At 42.3% G+C, this 22836-nt stretch overlaps 2 protein-coding genes across 5 annotated transcripts in view; both read left to right on the forward strand.

Annotated features, from left to right (window-relative positions):
• ap1b1 (adaptor related protein complex 1 subunit beta 1) overlaps nt 1–1925 on the forward strand; it is a 29118-nt gene extending 27193 nt beyond the window's left edge. For all 4 annotated transcript variants that reach the window (XM_084946043.1, XM_084946042.1, XM_084946044.1 and 1 more), the window contains one exon: nt 395–1925. In XM_084946043.1, the coding sequence (XP_084802169.1) occupies nt 395–469 (75 nt within the window). In that variant the 3' untranslated portion in view covers nt 470–1925. The remainder of the gene's footprint in view (nt 1–394) is intronic.
• Nucleotides 1926–4781: 2856 nt separating this feature from the next.
• On the forward strand, nt 4782–22604 carry rasl10a (RAS-like, family 10, member A). Its single transcript, XM_084946393.1, has 3 exons — nt 4782–5810; nt 16655–16779; nt 20525–22604. Exons 1-3 carry the CDS (start codon nt 5595–5597, stop codon nt 20793–20795), a joined length of 612 nt encoding a protein of 203 aa, XP_084802519.1. The 5' UTR covers nt 4782–5594; the 3' UTR covers nt 20796–22604.
• The last annotated feature ends 232 nt before the right edge of the window (nt 22605–22836 follow it).

Below are 22836 nucleotides of genomic sequence, written 5' to 3' on the forward strand. Positions count from 1 at the left end.
CGTATATGTATCTATATTTCTGTGTGTACGTCTGTCTGTGCTTTATAAGACTGAATGTGGGTGGGGGTAGGAGTGGGTGTCATCTGAAGCCTTTTTCCTTATAAGGTGGAAAATTAGGAATTTAATCTTCTATAAGTATAAAAGATGAGGTCATTTATTCACCATAAATCCAGGAATCTGGAGAAATGTTATGTGAAGTTGCCCGATGAAGATATCAGCTGAACAGCAAAGATTTAAGATCAAACAATAAGTTATCGCCTTTTCTGAGGTGCTTTATATAACCCGCAGCAGGCCTTTAAAAACCTGCTTTTTGTTCATGCGTCAGTCAAAGCACTGCCTGCCAACAGACTGCTTTATAAATCAAATCATGCTCACCCTAACTTGTCTCCCTCAGGTCTCTCTGAAGTGCAGAGCTGCAGAGGTTTCCCAGTGGGTGTTCCAGAGCTACGAGGCGATGCTGAAGAACTGAACAAACAAGCCCGTGCATCCACCCAGCCGCAGCCCTTGCAGACTACCATCTCTCTCTCTCATTCTCTCTCGCCTGACCCACGAACCACATCACAACCTCACGCAGTGCCGGGAGCCGCTTCCCGCTGCGTTCGGTCGGGACACTGCGGTCCTCATGTTACCCAACCATTTCATCAGGATGGTTAATGGGTCTATCGGCCCTTCCTTTCTTGCTTGCTTTCTTCCTTTTTTCCCCTCCAATGCTGCAGAGAGATGTGGTTCACTCTCTTGGCTGCCCTTATCCTGTCCCCATCTTTGTTCACACCACATGCTTCAGTTTCAGGAAATCATCCCACATCCCCTGTTCTCCCCTATCCGAGCCATCCTTAAACAATCTTTATTCATTCCTTGGGGTGGGGGGCAGACGGCTGTGAATGTTTCTCTGCTTATCATTTTCAAGCCCTGCTACTCGCTCTCGCTCTCGCTCTCTCTCTCTCTCTCTCTCTCTCTCTCGCTCTCTCATATATATATTGGAGTCTATTTTTAGCACCTGTGATCAGCAGGTGAATCATCACTTTCACCATATTTATTTGGGGGTTAATTTCAATTAAGATGTCAGACAGGAGAGGCTTTGACTGTATTTTAGCTTCTCTCTCTGTGAAGGGGATAAAAGGCTGCGTGGATCTTAATAGAGCCACATAATTACATCTAAAAAAAACCCATTACACTATTGTTTTTGTCTTTTATAGTTTTCTTTTAGTATCTGGTTATCAGGGGGCTCGTCGTCTGTCCCCGATAGCGGAATGTCTGTTTCCGTGTGCATGGAAACTGTGTTACTGCGTGTTTAATTTTTCATCAACATCGCAACATTTTATAGACTAGCAGCAGTTGTCCTCGGACTACTCTCTTACTCGGTCATTCCATGGTTTAATTTTTGTTCGTAGTCTTGTTTAGCGCACATGCTGCAAACTGGGAGAGAGGCTCAGGTGGCGAGAGTTTTATAAGTGTCGGCGCTCTCTGCGTCAGCAGCGCCGGCCACCCCGGGCTCTCTGCCACTTTGCTCTCCGTGTATCCACGCTGCAGCTCTCTCGAGGTCCACGCCTTACCTGACATGAAGGCTCAGGTGGAAAATAAAGCAAAACAGCTGATGCCATAGTTTGTAACACTTCTGAGTCACAAGCGCACATGTAGGTAGCAGGCAGCGTTCGCTAAAACAAAGCTGGATCAACATGCGGCGTCTCTGTTTGAGCTGCAGGCTCCGCTGATTAATTGGATTCCTTTTAGCGAGCTGTTACACCGACTGTACCGGCTCTACAGGATCAGCACGGAGGCTGTGTATTCTGAGTGTGTGTCTTTGTGTGTGATGCAGCTGATACTTATGACATGCTGTACAAAAAAAATCAGATGTTTAATCAGATGTTTGTTTTTTCATTGTGTGTACATCATTTGAAGAACCATTAAAAGTCTTGATTAATTCACGTGTGTGCGGTTGTTGTTGTTTTTTTTTTTTAAAGTAGTTGTATATTGTCACAGATTCAGATTTTTTTTCCCCTTTCCTGTTGATGCTGAAGTCCCAGTGTTAAAGGATGTGAAACATTATCTCAGTTTTATTTGCCCCCCCCTCCCGCCCTTGAGGACCTGGAAATCAATGCGCACCATTTTCACACACACGCCATAATCGTTGATGACCTTTGCGGCATTCAGCGCTTTTCTCTCTGGGCGCCACAGCTCTGCTCTGGTGTTGTTGACCGAACGGTGTCCGCAGCTTTGCACGCAGAAGTCGACAGACTCAGTTGTGCTCAGCCTCAATCCAGCAGTGAAATCTGAGGTTTATCCATCACAGAGTGCACCCTCCTTTTCCTGAAAGTCCAACCTGCTTTGGAAAGCTTAACCAAGATTTCCTCTGCATGATCCAATGGTGGTCACAAGCACTTCTCAGCTCGGATCTCTGACTGCGTGAATCATAAGGTCAACAGAAATCACTGACCAGAGCAAAGTGAAGCTGTGACCAGTGTCAGACTTTCTTCTGCTGCTGTAATGAATGATCCATAATATTGATCCTGTAAGGACTCCAAAAGCGGGCGTTACTTTACTGTCTTTTAGTAAACGTCTCCTCTCTATGAGAGCACAGTCATTAACTACCAAACCACAAATGTAATTTGTGTTACTAGCAGGGAAGTAATCACAGTATTTTATCTCTTAAATAGATTTTCTGAAGTGTTGGGAGGAGAAATCCCTTCTTTTAAACTCAGTTCTTTTCATCTTTTTTTTTCTTTTAAATGTATCCAGATCACTTCCACTATTTATGGTCAGTCCAGGAGTGTCACACTCATTTAAACGTCGTGGACTCAGTTTCAGTGAAGCTATTTGCTCTAAACTGTTCACCTTAGTTTGATTGTAAAGAAGTTTAAATACATGTTTAATTTCTGAGCTCTCTTAAGAGATAAAGAAGTGCAATTAAAGCAGCAGGTCTTTATTTTATTTTATTTTTTCAATGTTATAAAGAAATCTTGCTGTGGAAAATCAAAGCAACTTGCAAGTATGGACTGACTGGGATTACACTGTAAGAAATAGAGGTCTTTATCCTAAAGTTAAAAAAAAACAACTGTCACGACCAGAAAATGGTGTTAAAGATGGTGGAAAAGGAACATTTCTGTTATTAAACACTAACACCAAAAACTAAATAATTAAATAAACCTCCATTCACTTAATGGTTTATCTACTACTTTGGCATATGGGGTTACATCTGTCAGTAAGAAGATTGAAACAGATGAAGAGACAGTTAAAGGTATAAAATGTATGCCCTGCTTTTTAGAACTTTCCGCATTTTCCAAAATGTAGCTGAGCTGAACAATGTGGCAGCTGGTTCTTATATAGCGCTTTTCTACTCTGAGCACTCAGTGCTTCATACAACTTATCTCATTCACACCCATCCATTAAGTCCTTTCTATCTAGCATTCATACACATTCATACAGCAGACAGCAACTTGGGTTAGTAGCCTTCCAAGGATATTTGGTATGGAGTAGCCAGCGACCTGCTCCACCTCCTGATCTACAGCCACCCATCATCAGCTCTTATGTGTTCTGAGAGTAATCTCATACATTCGACTTACTCTCTATCTTGACATTTTCCAGATTTGGCATTTATCACTCGGTGGCAGCACGTCTATATTCCTCATTTGTGATGTTTGATCATCGATTTTCTGATAAAACATGTTTGGAAAGACAAAAATATCTTTACCACCGTAACAACATACTGTCATTTATTTTAGCTTTAATCTCCTTCTTGTAACACATTTAAATGTGGATTTATTGAGCTTTTTCTTTGAAATATTCTGTTTAAATAACGTTCTTCCCTAGTGTCCTTTTTTAAGACATTTGTTCTGTGATATATTTATTTTATTCAGCCAAGTTGTTTTTCATATTTTAGCTGCTGTAACACGGTCAATTTCCAGCTTTCAGGACAAATAAAGATTTTATTTTATGTTCATTAAAGTAACTCAAATGCTTTCTACATATTTTAGGCTGCCGAGTTGTCAAACATCTCCTTGGCTGATATTTAACCAACTTCAGCATGTGACACTTGCTTTGTTATTTTTAAAGGTTCTTTTTGTAAATACCCTTTCCAAATGTCCACTAAAACTCTCACCATCGGGGGCATTGTTACCAGTGAGTATGCAGAAAAAGCTTCTGTTCTTTTAACTTTTGATATTTCTTTTTAACTACTCCCATTTCCTCAAGAGCCTTCGCCTATTTTCCATATGTCTGTCTTATTAGTACCTTTACACATTTCACCAGTAAAACCCTAGAAATTTTGCTCCAACTGATTTGCATTCAGACATGTGTAAGTAAAAAAAAACCCCACCAGCAATAGGTCTGGGTTCATCCTGGAAAACTGGATCTAAAACGCTGTTCTTGTTAATAATAAGAACTAATCTGCAGAGGTGTGAACTAAAACATGCAAACTTGAGGTGCAGAGGTGAAACGTCTTCAAGCAACTCAAAGAAGTCCAGACGCTTTTCTTTCCAAGCTCCTTAGACTACGATGACCTGGATGACTTGTCAGCCGTGATTGATTCGAACACATCCCGCCTCGCGTGCCCCGGGACCCTGTCCGGTCACAAGTCACCTCACAGGTATGATGTTCAGTCCCGCGCCGCCTCTCCGTGACCCTGGCGCGGAGATGATGTATAGTGTGTGGCCTCTTCCACAGCTATTTGTTTGCGGCGTATGGGAGCTCAAAGCTTTCGCACGCCTTGTGCACTACGTGATCCTATTGGACGAGCGGGGCAGTGGATATTGCAAATGATGATGGAGAGAGAGAGGGGGGAGAGGGAGGGAGGTGGAGAGCTCCTGTCTTTCCAACGGCAGACACGCAGCGCTCCTTAAGACTCCAGATGCCTTTACAGAATACGCGCCGCTGTTTTCTGTGCGAGTTGCCTCTCCTGTCTTAAATCGATCGTTGTGTTATCGAAAACCAGAAGATTATGGGGATCGCGTATTATGCAGGAACACGTGGAAAGCTTATGAGACGAGCGGCTGCGCGCCCGTCCTCATTGTGATGGAGGAGCGCGGTGGTGCATCGCTGGGGATGAGTGAGAGGTGCGGAGGAGATAATCAACGAAGACACTGAGAGCTCCTGTGCGTTTGGACAAGGTCATCGGAGCCCAGCCTTGGCAGGATTATGTCCATGTGGAGGCGGCAAGGGCGGACTTTTATGCTTCCTCTCCGGGGACGAGGTTGCCTGGGGTGTCCCCTGAAAACCAAGAGTTTCTCTCCTTGCGTTGGCTCACAGAGGCGGCGAAGAGCCCATCTATTGGTGGCTGAGCTGTATTTTTGACCATCTGCGTGTCTTGGAGATAAAAGTTTCCCCGCTCTGCTCGACGGGTGGGTGCTCTATTCTCCCACAGACTCTTCTATTGAACGCAGCTGAAGCCAGTTAGGTGATTTAGTGGGTGCTGGTTAAAGGGGCAGCGGCGGCGGGTGGGTTGAATTCCACCAGAGAAACAGCAAGAAAAAAAAAAGAAAAGAAAAAAGACAAAATAAAGATTTCTTTTTTTAAAAAAGCGGCGGCCAGCTGTGTTTCTGGACTACCACATCTGCCGTTGTTGTCGCCGCTGTCCATGGTGCTGAACTCGGGCTCCAGGAATGGTGGAGACGCTGAGTATCGCAGTGATCGGTGCTCCCGGAGTGGGGAAAACTTCTATAATCCGCCAGTTCATCTATAACGACTTCTCGGAGGTGTACACGCCGACCAGGACCAGATATGTGTACAGACCCTCCGTCATACTGAACGGGAACATGTACGAGCTGAAGATTTTGGACGTCCCGCCGATCTCCTCTTTTCCATCAAGCTCCAGCCAGGTATCACGTCTCTGTCTCGGGAACTTTATCAGAGGAGGATTTATACAAGCTTAGAGAGGAGGGGGTCCATTCTCTGATTGAACCCGCTTCTCATTTATTTAATCACTGCTTAATCTTACAAGTGCCCGTCTGTTCACAGCCGCTAACATCCCTCAAAGGCAAAAACACCAATTTTATTTATTCCTCTTTCAGTATCAGATGTCCCTAGTCTACTAGTTGCTATGGAGACCTGGCTGACTTAAAGCCTAAGAGCTTCACTTCGACGTTTTTAAACTCTCTTTGTCTCTGTCTTTCAGCCCGTTTATGAAGACAATATGCAAACTTGCAATATGCAAACTTGCATATTGTTTTGTGTTAATCATAACATGTCTTCTACACACTTCTAAGAAGCAGCAGTTCTGCTGCTGATATTTGTGTTGATTCTGCAGCATTGTGCTTCAGGCATGGCCACAGCACCTGGTTAAAACTCCCTTTTTAAAAATAGAGCAGACTGCCCTTTTATTCCTGACCACAGGTCAGATGCCACCCCTCATTAGATGGAGGCACATCTGGTCGCAGGATCATAGCAAGATGAAAAAGCACTGTGAATGCTGCGGCTTTGCAGTCACTTTTTTGGAGCAGATTTTTGGTTTTCTTTATTTCTTGACAAGAATCGGAGGTTCTTGAAACAGTCCTCATGTGGCCATACTGAAAGCATTATTAGATCCTCTAACTTTTTTCACCCTCCCGCCTTACAGATCCTTTGTTAAACAGTCACAACCAAGGAGGAGGGGAACACTCAGACCCACAGAGGCTTCAAAACATCACAGACTTCTGAACCTCTGTTTTCAAAAACACAACCAGTAAAAAATAAGAACAAAAAACCAGAACCAAGGATGTGGGAGAGCTGCTTCACCTGCTTCTTCAGCCTCCTCTAAACACGGGCAGGGCTGCCTCTGTCCAGTAGTATCATGTGAACAAGAAGAGATGAGAGTAGAGGGGAGCTCAAGAAAACACAGAGGTGCTTATCATGCAGTGCAAAGCTAAGTGATGGGTGACGAACTCTACAGCCCTGATTTTGTGTAAAAAATATATTTTTGTGAGGCTTCAACTGTCTGAATCAGTCTAGGGGATAATCTTTTAAATCCTCTTTGTGTTATTATTCCGCTTACCTTGTGTGAATCAGACGTATTAAGCATTGTTTTAGTTGGTTTTTTTTACATGGAATGAGAAGTGCGTATTTTGGCCCTTGACACTTAGAGTGAAATCGCATTAAATCCTCTCTTTATTGGAAAGACATCAGCTCTCCGCTTTCCTTTCCCTCTTAGTGGCCAAATGTGGAGAGTAGGATCTGTTACAGCAGCTGAAATCCTTCCAATCTACACATGAGCATGTGAGAACTGCTTTAATATCGCCTTAAAAATGTGACTCTATCCATCGAGACAAATGATCCCCTTGTTAAAGTCCTCTTTACCATTTTTCCCAGCCCATTAAGTTGCTGAATATAGTGCGTCCCTCTCTTCCTATGCATGTGTGCGGTGCTTGAAACGGCGCATCCCACTGCAAGTCTCTGCTGACGTGAGGCACGTGTTTGACTCCTGTCCACTGTGACCTCATTGGAAAGACCGAAATCTCCAAGGTCACCACAGCAAAGCCATTGATTTGCTGCTGCTGACTGTTTCTTTCCTTCCCTCCCAGTCAGTGTCACAGATAGGCCTCCCAAGAACAGCTGCGGTTATCTACCGCCGGCGAAAGTGCCACTGAGAAAATGCGATCAAGCCAAGCAGGAGACAACAAAAGCACAACGAGAAAGAGAGACCTCCCAAAGTGCTGGTTTTCTGTGCGCTCACAAAGCTGCGGCGTTAACACAGAAAACATCTGACAGGGCAGAGCAATCATCTTGTCGGGGTTATACAAAGCTTCCCTACTAGATTTAACATTTTATTGGAAGGTGTTAAGAGTTCTGCAGACTGCTTACGCTACAGATTCCTGCTGGGAAGGCACTGAGTTTCCTTTTTTCCAGCTAAAGTGCTTTGAACCCCCATTAAGCAATAAGCTTGCAGGAGCAGCTGCAAGAACAGGGGACGAGGTGCATCTCATGAGTTCAAGTGTCTCAAAGGTTGAGTCACATTTGAGGGGTTTCCTCCTCATTTGATTGTCTTTGGTTAAACATTTCATGCTAATGTCAGAGTGGTGGTGCAGGCTCTTTGTCGAAGGTATACCAGCAGAGAAATCCATTAGCTGAGTGCTGCCACAACATTTCCATCTGACAGATTTACGGTTACTCATTTGCTAAGGAACAACACCTGGAAGGCCCGCTGTGCTTTGTCTCGCTCGTTCTTGCTTCCTCTGGTGCTTCATCCTCTATTCACAGCGGGAGACACGGGGCATTTTTGAGTCACTGCCCTCATCTGCGTTTAACCCCGCGACCACAGAAATGTAACGTGGATCAGGGGCAGTTGGATGTAATGAGGGGTGAGTTGAGCCAGCACAAAGAATCCTGATTGAATTTTACTTGCTGAAGACAGCAAATTAAATAAAAGCACACTTCACTATTAGAATACAGTCGGGGAATAAGAGAGGAACAAAGGAGAGAGGGGAGGGAGAGAGCGGGAATTTGTTTTGGTCAATTAGAAAGTTTAATGGACACCGTTGAAGCCGGGGTGACCAAATGAGGTTTTATATTGTCCTAGAAAATTTGTGATGAATAAGCTGCAGAATAGAGTGAGTCAGTACGCCTCCGCGCTGATGTAGCCCGGCAATTTCTCATCAGTTCAGATTATTTTATAAGAACAGCAGTGGCGTTCTAGCAGGCGACTTGTGACCTCATTTCAACAACATACAGAGACATTAAAAAAAATGTTTTTTTAATGCTGGAAAGAGGCAAGATTTGTATCATTTTTCCCGTGAAGCTGGGTTGGTGTAATGATTTGTTTGCTTTGTGGCGTGTGTGTCTGTTTCTGAGAGTATTACATTGAGAGAGCATCTGTCCTGGTGTGTCAATATGATGTGATGACAGATGGATTTAAGCGTGACAGAAGATTCAGCATGATTTTTTCTTGTTCTTTTCTTTTCACTTTCTCTTCTTTTCCCTTTTTGTTCTTGCCATAATGTATCTCCATGACTTCCTCCCACACAAAATGCTCCGTCTCCTGCTCTCTCTGGGCATTTTTCTCAGCTATCTCTGTCAATACTTTCATATATAACAGCGGGGAAACTATCGTATTTCACGCTTGCAGATGCAGCAAGAAAGATGTGTGCGTCTGTGAAGTGCACATATCGGTGAAGCGTTAAGTGCTGACAGGATCTGGAAGTGAAACTGAGCACAAATGTATAATAATCATAGTGGATCATTCATTTTGAATTGCATTGAATCTGTTTTTGCTGATATATACACAAATATCATTATACTATCTGCAAAGGCACAGTTTTTGTAGTTTTCCCTGTGCACACCTTCACAGTTGATTTTAAATGAAACATCCAGAGGTGATAGAAGTGCAGACTTTTAGCCTTAATTCAAAGGGTTTAACGAAAATGTTGCATTAACAGTTCAGCAGTCCCTCATTTTCAGTGGCTCACAGTTAGTTCTACATTTGATTGACGAGCGGTTTCATGGCCAGGTGAGACACGTTCACTTGTTATTTCATAATAAATGAAGCAGATAGAATATCTGAAGTGTTAAATTTGTATTTCGTAGCTTTTCACCAAAATTTTAAATACGAGTCTCAAATAGATGTCGGTGCAAGTGAAAGACATCGTCACTGAAACACCAAAATTATCCTCTCAGAGAGAGAGCAAAACTCCAGGATCGGCTAAATCAGCAATCTTTTATGCCGTTAAAAAAGAATAAATGCTCAGAAAAAACACAGAGGATGATTGCAGAATTATTTCCATGGCTAAAGAAACAACTTTATAGCACCTAACAAAATTAAGGATACTCTTAAGGAGGTAGGAGTATTGTTATCGAGGACTACAATCAAGAAACACCTTCATGAATGGAAATACAGAGAATTTACAATAAGGTTCACACAGTTACACTGAGGAACAGGAAGGCCGGATTAGAGTTTGACAGAAAACATCTAGATGATAAAAGATGAAACCAAGATTAACCTGTACTAACATAATAGAAGAAAAAAGGTCTTGAGGTCTTGTGGCTAAGGCCTGCTGGCTGTCCGGCATACAAGGTTAAAAACTAAAGGTGACAGAGCGTTTGTATCTGTGGCTCCCAGACTCTGGCCATTGAGTTTGAGATCTGTGGACTCAGTCATTTCTTTTAAGAAGCAGTTAAAGACTTATCTTTTTAAAATTGGTTTTGGTTGACATTGGATGATGTATGTTTTGAGCCTCTGTGAAGCACTTTGTGATCTAATCTGAAAAGGTGCTATATAAATAAAATGTAACTTTACTTACTAATAGAAGGCAAAAGTATTGAGCATTAGAGAAAAGGTCATGATCCAAAGAATACCACGTAGAAACATATGCCTGGCAGGGGAACCAGGACACTTCGTTGGTGATGTGATCGCTGACTGAAGCTGCAGGATTAACTGTGAAGTGTACGGGGCTACACTCTCTGCTCAGATTCAGACAAATGCTACAAAACCCATCGGGCAGAGCTTCACAGCACAAACAGAAAATGACCCAAAGCAAACTGTAAAAGCAACTGAGAGTTTGTCAAAGCACAGAAAGTAGATATCCTTGAATGGCAAGTCTTCGCCTGATCTCAGGCCAGTAGTGCAGCTTTTCAGGTATTAAATACAAAACTCAGAGCAGAGATACTCACACACGAGCAGCAGCCAAAGGCAGCTGTAAAAAAGGCCCTGCATCTCAAGCAAAGAAAGACAGCATTTCCTGATGTCCATGGGTTCCAGACTTCAGGCTGCAAAGAATTAAACAAGTTGGCAACCCTTGTATTTGCACTTATATAAGAATAAAATTAAATCCATTATGGTTGTGTACAGTAGTGTAAAACTTTGCCCAACAAAATATGGACCAGACAAGCCTTGTAGAGATGACTCTAACAAGCTTGATCAGCAAAACACACCCTCATCCTCAGTGCTAATTACTGCCAAGTCAAATCTGAATAAAATGCTGACATTTCACTCAACAAAGCTGAAGCAAAGATTCCTTGAATGGGCTCTTAGTACAGTTAGATTCAATTAATTGTTAAGTACTCGCAAGCCATGTTATTTGTTCTAGATCTGTGATTTGAATTAGAAGTAGCCTAGCATACTAGACAGCTAGCTAGCAACCAGTTGGTGTTTCCCCCTCTCATTCAACTATTCCCTTAAAAATGCAAAGTTCACGTGGTAATAACAACACAGTTGGTGAGTTATATTAAAAATCACCTCTGGTACACTTATTATGAACCTGTACTAATGTAGCACTTTTTTGCTCAAAGCGCTTTCTTACTACAAGCCTCATTCATGCAAGTGCAATGAGAGCTTTTAGTTAAACATTCACACTAGGGGTGGTGGTGGTGTTTGTAGCTCTGGAAGATTTGGAAAGGTTGGCGACTCCATACCTGGCTGCATGCCTAAGAATCATTGGGCAAGTAGCTGAAGCTGAGTTGCTCTCCGATGCGTGAGGAAATCGAACCACTGACCTCTTGATTAGTAGATAACCTGCTCCACCTCCTGAGACACAGTCACCCCAAAGGATGTGAAACATCAGCTACTGAGACTGTAAACCATTTTATTTAAAATTGTATTCATATTTCCATTGTACAGTTAGGCCTTTAAATTGTGAGTTTAAGCAGATTAACTTGCATTTCGAGGCCGCCTCAGTTGACCTTCGAGTAACTGCACTTCAAGGTGCACTTCAACTGGTTTCATTTTTCAGCCATGGAGGTTGTGCCTCGGGTCAGACCCAGCAATTGGTCTTGATGTTAAGCTTCCAGCTCCTGGCTTTATCTTATTAGTATTTAACAAAGTAGGCAATCTTCTCATCTAACTCTCTGGCAGCAAACATGCAAGGATATCTGTAAGGACAAGAAAGACATAGAGCAACGTTACATATCTCTCAGTTTCCTAATCCATTCTAATTCTTGAGAATTTCCATTTTTGACCCCTCGCCAGCATCAGCCAGAGTCTCCTTGTCACCTGAACACTGGAGACTTACAACAAAGTGCAATAAATGGTTTTGCTGGTCCAGGTCATTACTTTGAAAAGGGGACTTCCATCCCTAAGGGATGTAATGGATTTTAATTCCAAATCAACCAGCGTGACCTGTGTTTGACATATCTGTAATAGCTCAGCATTGGCCCCAGCCAGGTTACACCGGCCGCCCTCCTGCACTGGATGGAGTATTGATCCATCGCAACCACTCATTACGTTCAAGCTGCCTCCACTAATATCAGAGTCATGGCGGCTTTGCCATAGCCTGCTGAAAACTGACCACGGCCCTGCAGTTGTCAGGGAAACACACTCTGTTTGGGTCTTGAGGAGCAAAGGACGAGCTGCTCTTTTTCCACGCTGTGGTAAGGCGACCGACTGGAGGACACAGACAGTGGCACCACACTTCACAGTCACGCTCCCGCAAGCACATTCTCACATCCCGGCGAGCACACACAAATAAACATGCCCACACATGCCGTTTGCATTCATTTGGTTACCGCGTATCAGTGCGCTGCCTTTTCTTTACTGCTCTGTTTTGGCCTGGGCCTCGTGTTTGGGGTTTGGAGAAGTAGTATTGCTGCTTCTGTGCCGGCTCCTCCTCCACATTTAAAAACAGGACTTGGACGACAAAGAGATACGAGATGAAAACACAAGCTGCTATTTTTAGCCCCGCGGGATGTGAGGCTGCAACCACAAGCCACTGTGCGCGCCTTACGTCGTCAGCTGCCTCAGTTATCATGAACTGTGATGACAGCGAACATCTCTGGTTTGTTCGGGAAACACAACAAATCTTGGACTGGAGCTGTACTGGACACTTTAGGATAGACTCCAGGAAGAAAATGAATTGATGGAAGAAATTAGAAATCATAAAGAAAAAAACCCACTCTTGCTGAAAACACTGTGAAAGACCAGAGAAAAGGGCTGCACTTTACACCAGTTTTCACAACACATCGTCCCACTTACGCTTTTTACTTTTGATGGCAGTGATCTTATTACCATCTCCGTGCCTGATTGGCTTCATTATCTTCCTGCTGATCTGTGAGGCTGTTTCTGCTCCTTGACACAAACACCCCCTCCAAAACGAATAGAGGCAAAGCGTCCCTCACTGCGTTTTATCATTACAAGTTAGGCTGATCATCGCCTGTTCCCTCAGCCTCACCTGTCACAAATTATCAGTTCATCTTCATTGTACAGATTAGCTGTACAGCATGTTTAATTTGGATGCAAACCACCCCCTCCAAACCTTGACAGCAGTGTAATTAATTTTTTTTTCTATTCACGTTTCTATTTTAGGTTACACAAGCTGTGTAAGTGCTGGAAAAAGTGTAGAGTAAACACCACATGGAAAAAATGACTTAACGCTGTACAAAATACTGTAGCAAATCCATCAACATTGCACTGCTCCACTACGGGGTCACATTAGATTGCATGCTAATTATAAGCATGCAAATTAAAATGGGGCCTGACAATCAGCACTTTGATATGTGAGCTTTCAAAGCAATATGGGCACAACAAGCACGGCTCCAAAGCAGCCAAATCATCATCAGAGCCCCGAGGTTCAGGTGCATCAGTCAAAAAGCATCAAATACATCAGAGCGGAATTTCACTGAAAATCATTGCAGCATAACATAATAAACAGCTTCAGGAGAGGCAGTGATCACATGGGGAAATTGATTTGTATGTAAATTCTTTTAAAAATGTGTTCACAGGGATTTAAAAAAACTGTTTTAAAAAAGAGCTCAGGAGGAGCAAATCGAACAGCAGCCACTGTGTGAAGTAAATCTACACTGAGTCTGTGGAACTGTTCCAAGGTTAAATCAGTGATCTTAACAACATAATATAAACTCACTGGCCATTTCATTAGGTATACCTTTTCAAGTGCTCAAATCTCAAATCTCTATCGGCCAATCACATGGAAGTGTGTCTATGCATGAAAACGTGTTCAAACAGAGCGTCGGATGGGGAAGAAAGGTGATTGAAGTGACTTTGAACGTGGCATGGTTGTTGCTGTCAGGGTAGTCTGAGTATCTCAGAAAATGCTGATCTACTGGGATCTCTGGGGTTTACAGAGAATGGTCAAAAAAGAGAAACTACCCAATAAGCTGCAGGTCTCTGGGTGAAAATCTCTTGTCGATGCCAGAGGTCAGAGCAGGTCAGATGCAGTGAAGAGTGAAAAGTGGGTTAGAAAAGTAAACTGTGTAGTAAAAGATCCAGAGGACTGAATGACAGTAAAGGTTGCACGATCTGATATCGTCGTGTTGGTTTTGTTCCCAGATCAACATAGTAAATGTTGTTCCAGGATCAACATTGCAAGTGACCAATCAGAATGTTGTGGCGTCATACTTTTGCGACTTCGGGAAAAACCGCCGTAAAACAAAAAACTGTACTTAAGCTGTGAGAAACCGCCTCTGTCCGCCGATCAACGGACCCAGACCCTGACCCTAACCCTAACCCTTTAATAAACGCTAAGCAGAATTGATGTTGTCCTTGCAACATTGGAATTTCATAAATGCACGAATGGCTTGGCGCGCCAAAGAATAACGTCACAACAATGTGATTGGTCACTTGCAACGACACCAACACGACGATATCAGATCATCCGTAAAGGTTTGACTTTTGCCACATTTCTGAGGTGAAGGAAACAAGGTTGGATGAGCTTAGAGTTTTAAAATTCAGTTGTTGTTCAAAGATGACACCAATAATCCAAATAGCCGGAAGCTGATATCATTGCACTACCTGATGACACTTTTGAGCTTTGGGAAATATGCCGGTACTTTCCAAGCATGAGACAAGTCCAACTTCCTGAAAATCTTTGCTGGTGAATGTGCCAAAAACTGATTTCCGATGTTTATATTCATTTTTCCAAATGTATATCTTTGCTTATATTGGTAAATAGACTTTAGTCAACAGGATTTATTAAAGGGTTATATATAAAATTATCTTTATGACATTATTTTACCTACTTCATATCACTCTTTAAAAGTTATATATTTTTAACATCAATGACACTTTTTAGCTGGATAAAGAAAGGATATATAAAACTCACTTTCTACCTTGTGACAGGAACGTTATTTGTGGCTCAGAATGATTTGATGACATTGGTTTCACACGTGCTTCACAGATTATAGGCCGACAAGTCATTTACAACAGCTTAAATGTGGGTGACCATCTTTTGGCACAACACCTGAAACTTCAAAGTGATCACAAGAAAAGAGGTCTTGGGCCTCACAAGCCTCTTTTAAGGCCACAACCTGTACCGCTTTTCATTTCATTAAAGGAATATAATAAACCTGAATGTAATGTGTTGACCGGTGAGCTCCAAATGTGGCAGAAAACAGATTTGGGTTTTTATACAGAGCCCAGCTTTCCACGCTTCCAGCATTCATGTTAAGCCAAGCTAAGCAGTTTCTAGTTCCAGCTTCATAGTCATTATGAGTCATTCTCATCCCCAGCTACTAAACTGTATTTCCCCAGATGTTAGACTACATTTGAAAGATCCTCATCACACCGTTGTCTAAAGTGCAATGCCGTTTGTGCATTACAGCAGTCTGCATCTAATAAGAACGACCCTGTTTATTGCAAAGTTAATTTCCAATGTTTGTCTGTTAAATTATATTAAATTGGATTGAATTATGTTTCACTGAACTGAACTGAGGCGGTCTCACAGAGTCTAGGCCCTTCATTAGCAGTGTGTGGGAACACCAGAGGTTATGTCTGCTCATCCCTTGATCCGTTGTTGCCTTTTTCATCTTTTCAACATTCTCCCAGGCCTGCGTTTGTGTTCTCATTTCCTTCCCTCAGTATATTTTTTCCCCCAGCCCCTGAACTTCCTCTATTTGCCTCTCCCTCTTTTATCAGATCAAATGTTTATACATTAATTTCATGCTGTTACAGGCAGCAGGTCGGCGGTGGTGAGCTTGTGACGGCTGAGTGATACACATTTGGATAGAGGGATGGTTCCTCACGTTTCTATTAAAACTAATGGCCCTCAGTAAGGTGCAAATAGACCCAAGTGCACTGTGTGCTTTGATTACATTTTGAATTATGCTTTGAAAACCATTAGCATGAACAAAATGTTGCTTTTTTGCCACATCAGAGCACCGCGTTCCCTTTTTTCCTCTCCTGACAGAAGGTTGTGTGTTTTCTTTTCCCCAGCCTCCGCCTTTGTCCTTGAACGGCGTGCAGTGTTTTACTGCGGGTCATCGTGTTTTATGACTTTGTTCAAAGCTGTAAGATTCCCAGAACCATGTCTGCTCGAGGAATTCATAGACTGCACTTTGTAACTGCAAAGGGAAGCAAACTGTGACAGAGCAAAGTTCTGTTACATAAAGAGGAAAAAAAATTAAGCGAGGCTGATGGGATTATCGTTAGTCTTTTAATCTGTCATGAATCAAAGTATTGGATTGAAATTTCTCTTTGATGATGACGCTGGTGGCAAAGTCATCAGTTTGTCCTGAAGGGGAAATTAATGTCCGCACCCAATTTCACAAGAACGTATTCATGAGCTGATGAGCCATTTCACTCAGAACCACAAATAACCTCATCGTGGCATTTGAGGAAATGTCAGACTTTGACAAAGCCATTAGGACACACTGCCTGGGAACCTTACACATCTGCAAAGTCTTAGTCTTCCATCTAATACGTCAGCATACCCGAGAGACCATGTGAGTTCTTAAGCTTGACTAAAACGGGTCTTGGACGTACTCATATGTTTGCATATTTATGTGTTTCTCTACATATCTGTCCTTTCAGGAATGGCTGGATTTGCGCTGCAGAGGTGTTCGTAATGCCAACGCATACATCCTGGTGTATGACATCTGCTGCGTGGAGAGCTTTGAATACGTCAAAATGATCCGACAGCAGATAGTAGAGAACAGGTATGGTCACAAACACTCTCTGCTGACAACGCAGATGTTGAACATACGGTCCAAAAGCTTCAAACCAGGACTGTCAAACTCATTGGACATCATGCATCACATACATACAGCCTGCTTTGATCTTAAGTGGGCCAGACCAGTGAAACTACATGATTAATGTATAAAATTACAGAAAAATGTTTAGAAATTAATCATTTATCTATTAGGGGGGATCTTTTTCCATTGGAAATTCTTCGTCCTGGGCCTTATGTTTGACACCCGTGCTTTAAGCCCTATATAAATATAAATCTATAAATCTAGGACAGGGACAACAAAAGACCAGAAATATTACGTAATGCTGAAAAAAAAAGCTGTTGGAACATCTCAGAGCTAATTAGGTTAATTAGCAACAGGTCAGTAACATAAAAGAGCATCCCACAGAGGCAGAGGCTTCAGAACTGAGACTTAAGAGGACGGTGGGTTTAGTACCCTTTTTTAAAAAAAACTAATAAATGCATAAGAATAATGTTTAGAACATAAAAATTACAAAGAGTTTGGGGGATTTTATCATCAAAGTACAAAATACCAAAAAATAAAGGCCCAGCATATGAAAATGTGAAAAAGAAAGTTTTAGCTTGTAGAGCCACCTTTAGCAGCAATAACGTAAAGTAATAGTTTTCTGTGGGATTTTTATACAGAGCCCAGCAGGCTCTTACTTTGACTTTTTTTAGCTCCACTCTTCTTTACAACTTTGCTTCAGTTCATTGAGGTTTGTTAGCATTAGCTCTGTTAAGAGTCCACCACAGCAGTTCAATCAGGCTGAGGTCTACGCTTTGCCTGGTACATTGCAGAACTTTGTTTCTGTTCTTTTTCAGACATTCTGTTGTAAATTTGCTGCTTTGCTTGGGATCGTTGTCTTGTTGCATGGCCCAATTCCAGGCAAGCTTTAGCTGTTGGAAGACGGCATCTAGAATACTTTTCTACTGAATACTGAGTCATTGATTGCAAGGTAAAACAAGCCCAAGGCGTCACTTGACGGTTGTACTAACTAGAATTTGTCAAGGTTTCCCTGAGCATTGCACAGTCTGACCTTGGAGTGAAATTGATCCTGGAAAGACTGTGACATTGTCTTAACAAACAGCCACATTTGACTAGCAGCACCTGGCTGTTCCTTACCATCTTAATTCCAGTGGAAGCAGTAATGATGTTTAGTTTTTCACATAAATTCTAGTGTAGTCGAGTCATGCATAGGATTGGACTATTCAGATTGTTATCAGTGCACAGCTTAAAAAGCCAACATCCATACTGCAATTGTATAGAAGATCATTAGTGCACATGCCATAAGTAACTTACACCTTTGAAGGCTCCGTATGCACGTTTTGGAGCAACATGTGCTGCCATCCAGAGGGGGTGTTTCTCAGGAAAGGCCTTGTTTATTTCATAAAGAGCGCGAAACCAAATTCCACTTGTATTACGGCAGCATGGCTGCATAGAAAGATAGAGGCAACAAAGTATTAAACATGTCTCAACCTTTTAAAAAATATGTTGCTGAAATCAAATTCAATAAAAAAAAAATTATTTCAACAATTCATGTGTTGTATTTGTGCTGTTTTCATTTGAATATAAGTTTGAATGATTTGCATTTCATTTTTAACTAAATGTAATACAACAATCCTGCTTTTTTTTTGTTAAACCGCTGACACACAGCTTGTTAACCTTCACTGATGATTTGTAATGAAATCATCCCGTCACCCGTCTGAAGACGGCACACAATTTCACAGCCTGTCACAAAGCTGTACAATTACATGATGGTGACAGTGATTTTTAGGCTTCTTGTGGTGGTATCTTTCAATTTAGCGTGCGCGCTCGTCGTGATGACAGTTCACTGTCTGATGACATTTGATTCTTGTGTGATGCCTAAACCCACACTAGTAATTTAAAGGCTATTCTTGGGACAGTCGTACATTTAGTGTACAGAAGGCCCACAGATAACATACAGTAAATGCTTCCTGGATTTGCTTTGCACCTGCTGCATATGGGGCTAGAAATCCCTCGCTCTCCAGTCGTCAGCTGCATGCATATATTTACATATAGAAAGCTGCATTGGGTGGCTTCATTTGTTTGCCATGTTGTACAACACCAAACTGCCTCTCCACAGTTGATGCCCACTTTCTCGTAGCTCTGAACATGTAACCACGAATGTTTATGATCTAAGACAGAAACCCATTATCCCCAGCAACTATGGAAGAAATGGTGAATGTGAGAGGAATAGACAACAGGGGGAAAATGTGCAATAATGGAGAGTCTAACATCAGACTGGAGAAGGAAAGGAAAGGAAGGGGAGGAGAAGGGGGCAGATACTGTAAGAGGAATCATTAATAATCGAGTTTTGGAGGAGTTTTTTTTTTACTCTGTGTGTCAGCTGTCGAAAAAAAAAAAGTCTATTGTTGAAATGTTCCTCAGAAATCTTTTATTATTCTGGTTCCCACTAGCGAGGAGCCTACCTTCAGTTCAGTGAGGCTTGTGACAGTGTTGTGTCCTTCCATCATTCCTATCCCCCCCCCTGTTCTCATGAAGGGATGCACGCACACCGCCTCCCACATTCAGTACACCTCATTGTGCACAAGTAGTCAAGCCCGAGCAGATATGCAAGGAGATATTTTTAAGGCTGTTATGTGAGCACAACCTGTGAAAAGGAGAAAAGTGAGATGATTGCTGCGGTGTGGTTGTTCAGCTCCCAAGTTTTGAGAACTTCGCCTCGGGGCTTGAAAATTGCACCGCTCTCTCTCTCAGGCTGCATCGCTTTCTCTTCGGCGAGCCATTTTGTCCATCTGTCGAGGCAGACGTGCAAATATGCAAAACTATGCAAAAGTCTTTGTCATACAAAAAAAGCCTTCATTCGTTCTGAGAGAAAGAGCTAAGTTGTTAAGGCAGCTGTTTAAACAGTTTATACACTTATCTTTTCTAGATGTTCTGAGTTCAACATCGGTTGTTACAGCTTTTCCTAAATAGTTTATATTCTAAGGCTTTTTTTTATTATTATTACAAATCATTAACCCAATGATCTTGCCTCCTAAATAAGCAGCAAAATTAATATTATCATCAACATTTCATTTTACTCTAAACTCCTGCAGCTTAATTTCCCACACTGCTGCACTAAACTTCTTTTCATTTAAACACTTCTAAACCATCACTAATCACGGTTAATTGTGGTTGACTTGAAGAGGTACTGTATGTTTTTCATTAGTGCTGCAGGACTAATCTTTATATTTGCAGGTCTTACCTTTAATATCTGCACGTCCTCTACAGAGAAGATAACTGTCAGTATGACGAGAGGGGCGCCTAGGTTGTTAGTGTAACATATTGGGGATATTTATATATTAGAGTAGTTTTGTAATATATTTTATTATTTATTATTGGTACTTTAACTTGTTCGTTACTGCCTTCGCGCAACTGTGACCACATAAATTCCATTGGGATTAATAAAGTATTCTGATTTTGCTTCTGAGTTAGAATTTTATAACACATCCCTCCGGCTTGCCGTACATTTTCCCACTCAATAATGCTGTAAAGCCCTCACTGCAGCATGCGGTGGGAGGCCCCTTGAGCCTGTGAGTTTTAATCCTCCAGTCCACCCCCACACACCTCAGAAGGAAGGGAAAACTATGCAGAGACAACAGCTGTGACAAACACCAACACGATGGCTTTGCTGGGTTTTAAAAAATAAAAATAAATAACACAACCTTCTTTTCTCATACTCCTGCAGGGAAGGTAGCAGCAGCGAGGTGCCAATCCTGGTGGTGGGTAACAAGAGAGATCTGCAGCGTCAGCGCTTCATGCCTCGCAGGGCTGTGTCGGTTCTGGTGAAGAAGACATGGAAGTGCGGTTATGTGGAGTGCTCTGCCAAGTTTAACTGGCACGTAGTCCTGCTCTTCAAGGAGCTGCTGGGGATTGCTGTGGCACGGGGGATGCGCCAGAACCACACCTCCATTCGTTTGCAGGGGGCGCTACAGAGGAATCGCTGCACCATCATGTGACCCTCAGAGCTCCCTCCACCCCTGCCAACTCAGGAGTGGAGCGGCAGCAGAGAGAAGGACTTTCTATCAAAATGGCTGGGAAAAATAACCCCGTGGCCTCCTGCTTTACTGAGCTGATTTTTCTTAATAAGGTTTATTAGACTCGTGCGCTGTACAAGACACTCAAATTACACACATGGTCATCCAACCACTTCCTAGTCAACTGTGTAGAAACAAGGAAGGAAATGGGAAAAAGAAAGCAGGTGACAAACAATACAAAAAGCATAGCACAGATATGTTTCTCACATCACAGGTCAACATTTCAGGCTGCGCTTCCCAATATGAAAGGTCTGTCGCTGGGCCTGACAGGGCAGAAGCTGTGTTTGTGAGAGTCAAAGCGGACAGGCAGCAATATCATCCAGTCTTCCTTTTGAATTTGCCACACTCTGTAAGGTCAAAAGCAGAAGCTCACATCTAACATCACTGGATTTATTGGGATTTGTGCATGAGACTGACGGGCAAAAAGATGGAAACGATAAAAAGTGAGAGCGCTCATTTTCTGCGCCAGTTATCTCAAAAAGTACATAGATAGATATGGTTAGGTGGTGTTTAATTTTAGATTCTGAGAAGTAGCCTGCATTTTTGTTCTCTCCCCCATCCTCTATTAGAATCTTGGCCGACAGTAAAAGCTGCTTGTTCACAGAAAGGCTGTTTTAAGGTTGTCTTGCAGCAGAAAATGCTGCAATCCCTTATCATGTACTGTAGGACTTTAATCTGCTCCCTCCCCTCACTCAGTGTCTGTTTCTGATGAATACATTAAATCCAGGGAATGGGGAACCTGCAGGAGGCTCCGGAGCCTGAAACAAGAACCTGTGTGTGGAGTGCGTGTGTGTGTGTGTGTGTGTGTGTGTGTGTGTGTGTGTGAGAGAGAGAGAGAAAGAGATGGAGAGAGGGAGAGGCAGGTTTATAGTTGACATTCAGGCAAGCAAAGGACAGACACGGCAAGATAACAGACAGATGTTGAAGCACTGGATTAGAAAGGAGCAATAAACACACACAGGGATGTCCAGACTGATTATATGTGCCACATTATTATATTAAAAATGCCTCGCCACACACAGTCAATGTAATCCACTTGCGCTCCAGCAGAAATACACACGCAGAACTCGGTGGCTTCCATATCAATATGTGAATACTATCTAATTGGTCATATCGTGAAATTAACAGCAACTCTTTTCATTTCATTAGGCCGAGGTATGTGAATATGCCAGCACTGAAAGCAAGCAGATCTATTGTATATACACAACTGATTCATAGACTAATTGAGTTGCATGCTTTTGTTGGTAGAGCCAACGGGTCAGGGTTTAATTGCACTGATGTGAAAATGTGATACTGTGTTTAATTTTTGTAATACATGTTTTTTTGACGCTGTAATGAGCAACTGAGTGGAGTGAATGTGGTCGTTTTTCACCGGCATGTGAGAGCACAAGCTCACGATACTCTACCAAGGTGTATTGTTGAACCCTTCAGTCAGGCCAAATGGCTGTGTTAGATTTTTTGTTTGTTTGTTTGTTTTTCTAGTTGGAAAAAAAAAGAGAAATATGTAGCAGAGATAAACTAGAAAGCAACTGCGTGTAGCATGAGTTCTCATCATTTCGTTTGTGTGCATTTTCAAATAAAAAGGGCTACTGTTTTTTATTGCATACATCACTTGTGTTGTGTTATTTTTACAGTGTCAGTACTGTAAGTAATTTTGTTTGGCTTTTGGTTGCTTTTTGTTTTGTTTGTTCTTTCTGACACATGATTATTAAAAGCATTTGAGAACAACAACCTTGCTCTGGTCCCTTTTTTTTCTCCATGTGTTTTTCATGGCTTCACCACATTAGGATCATTTCTACAACATTGCCATCTTGTGGTAAAGCGATGTTATCAGGAACCACATCAGAAGCATCAAACACACTTCCAGTTACTGGATTTTTGCTCGAACATGTGTCTGACCCCCCCCCCCCCCCCCACACACACACACACTAGTTTTAACCAACTCAGTTCGTTTAAGGTGGCA

The sequence above is a fragment of the Perissodus microlepis genome, chromosome 12 (assembly GCF_051167445.1).
Source record: "Perissodus microlepis isolate ML-2025 ecotype Zambia chromosome 12, ASM5116744v1, whole genome shotgun sequence".
Classification (NCBI taxonomy): Eukaryota; Metazoa; Chordata; class Actinopteri; order Cichliformes; family Cichlidae; genus Perissodus; species Perissodus microlepis.

What these genes read in the sequence shown, in the direction of transcription:
- rasl10a (XM_084946393.1), top strand. Translation starts at nt 5,595, where the DNA reads ATGGTGGAGACGCTGAGTATCGCAGTGATCGGTGCTCCCGGAGTGGGG. An exon ending in TTCCATCAAGCTCCAGCCAG is followed by an intron (nt 5,811 to 16,654) that starts GTATCACGTCTC and finishes CTGTCCTTTCAG; the next exon opens with GAATGGCTGGATTTGCGCTG. An exon ending in CAGCAGATAGTAGAGAACAG is followed by an intron (nt 16,780 to 20,524) that starts GTATGGTCACAA and finishes ATACTCCTGCAG; the next exon opens with GGAAGGTAGCAGCAGCGAGG.